Source organism: Poecilia reticulata, linkage group LG19 (assembly GCF_000633615.1).
Source record: "Poecilia reticulata strain Guanapo linkage group LG19, Guppy_female_1.0+MT, whole genome shotgun sequence".
NCBI lineage: Eukaryota > Metazoa > Chordata > Actinopteri > Cyprinodontiformes > Poeciliidae > Poecilia > Poecilia reticulata.
The window spans coordinates 914,421-915,935 of NC_024349.1; the positions used below are offsets into that span (position 1 = coordinate 914,421).

General features: G+C 40.7%; 1 protein-coding gene across 1 annotated transcript in view; it reads right to left on the reverse strand.

Annotated features, from left to right (window-relative positions):
• sh3bp1 (SH3-domain binding protein 1) overlaps positions 1–1,515 on the reverse strand; it is a 26,970-nt gene that overhangs the window by 7,243 nt on the left and 18,212 nt on the right. Inside the window, exons 14-15 of the mRNA XM_008436271.2 lie at positions 1,483–1,503; positions 275–388 (exon numbers count right to left, since the gene is read on the reverse strand). Coding sequence (XP_008434493.1) covers positions 275–388; positions 1,483–1,503 — 135 coding nt within the window. The remainder of the gene's footprint in view (positions 1–274; positions 389–1,482; positions 1,504–1,515) is intronic.

Genomic DNA, 1,515 nt, shown 5'->3' on the forward strand with positions numbered 1-1,515 from the left:
TTTAAGGTGCTAAAACGTGACACTTTAAACGTGTTATAACACGTTTAAGGTGTTAAAACGTGACACTTTAAACGTGTTATAACACGTTTAAGGTGCTAAAACGTGTTATAACACGTTTAAGGTGTTAAAACGTGTTATAACACGTTTAAGGTGTTAAAACGTGTTATAACACGTTTAAGGTGCTAAAACGGATTCTCCCCAGCGCTGCTCTGTTTGCCTGCTGGGTTTGACCTTTCTGGGGAGGTCACCACAGAAACGGGAGCTTGCTACGCACCCTTCAGCGCGCGGCCACAGCAGGTTGGGGCCCAGGACGATGGCGATGTTGCTGGGCGTCATCTTGTTGACGGCTTGCTGCTCCGACAGCAGGAACAGGAACTGGACCAGGTACCTGGACCGACAGCAGAGCGTGAAACGGCTGCGTTTGTAAAGCTTTACACCGAACACTGAGCTGGATGAGAACAACTGGATGCTAACATGCTAACGCTTAAACTAAATATCATCCCCAACTAAATCATTTTCACTCGTCGAGTTAAACTTTCTGCTGGTTGTGTGTCTCCTAGATTTACTGTTATACGACTGAATTCATCTTTCAGAGCTTAATAAATTCATATAAAACAGTTTGCAACATTTTATCTCAGTAACCCAAAGATAACATCAGTAACATGGCTCCAGGTCGGCCACCATCTTGGTTCTGGGCTGAACCAAAAACCAAAAACAGTCACTGAAACGTTTGTCTGATGAATTCTACCTGAAAGTGAACCAAGCTTTAATGGCTTTAATCTCAGAATATTAACTTTAATCTCAGAATATTAACTTTAATCTCAGAATATTAACTTTAATCTCAGAATATTAACTTTAATCTCAGAATACTGACTTTAATCTCAGAATATTAGCTTTAATCTCAGAATATTAACTTTAATCTTCTCAGATCAAAAGTCCAAATTCTTTGTTTTCCTGGTTTTCCATCTGAGACGTAAACATCAACCAAACTGCAGTACCTCCAGTCGACCCAAAGAGGGCGGCACTGAGGCAGTTTTAGGCTAAATTAAACACATTTAAACTAAAATGTCAACATGAGCACAGGAGCAAACCAGACAGTTAATCTGCACAGCGAGTTGATCAGGGGTTCTGTTGAGAGGTTACTAACACCAAACATCTTGAATTCTCATTTTTAAGATGACGAAACAAAGTTTAGATCCCAGATAACTGCTAGTCAAAAAGAAAAGAAAACGTCCTTCACAATAAAACATCTGAACAGAATATTTCCCCAGATGTCAGGATGTTGTTCCATATATATATATATATATATATATATATATACGCAACATAATGCAAACTGTCCCTCAGCGGCCATTTTGAAATTCACCCGCAGTGTTACCGATGTTAGCTGGGTTCATCCGGCCTTCAGAGTGAAACGGATCGCCGTCACGGGCAGGTGGTGGTAGTTTGAACAGACCTGAGGTGGTTGTAGTTTCAACAGACCTGAGGTTGTTGTAGTTTGAACAGACCTGAGGT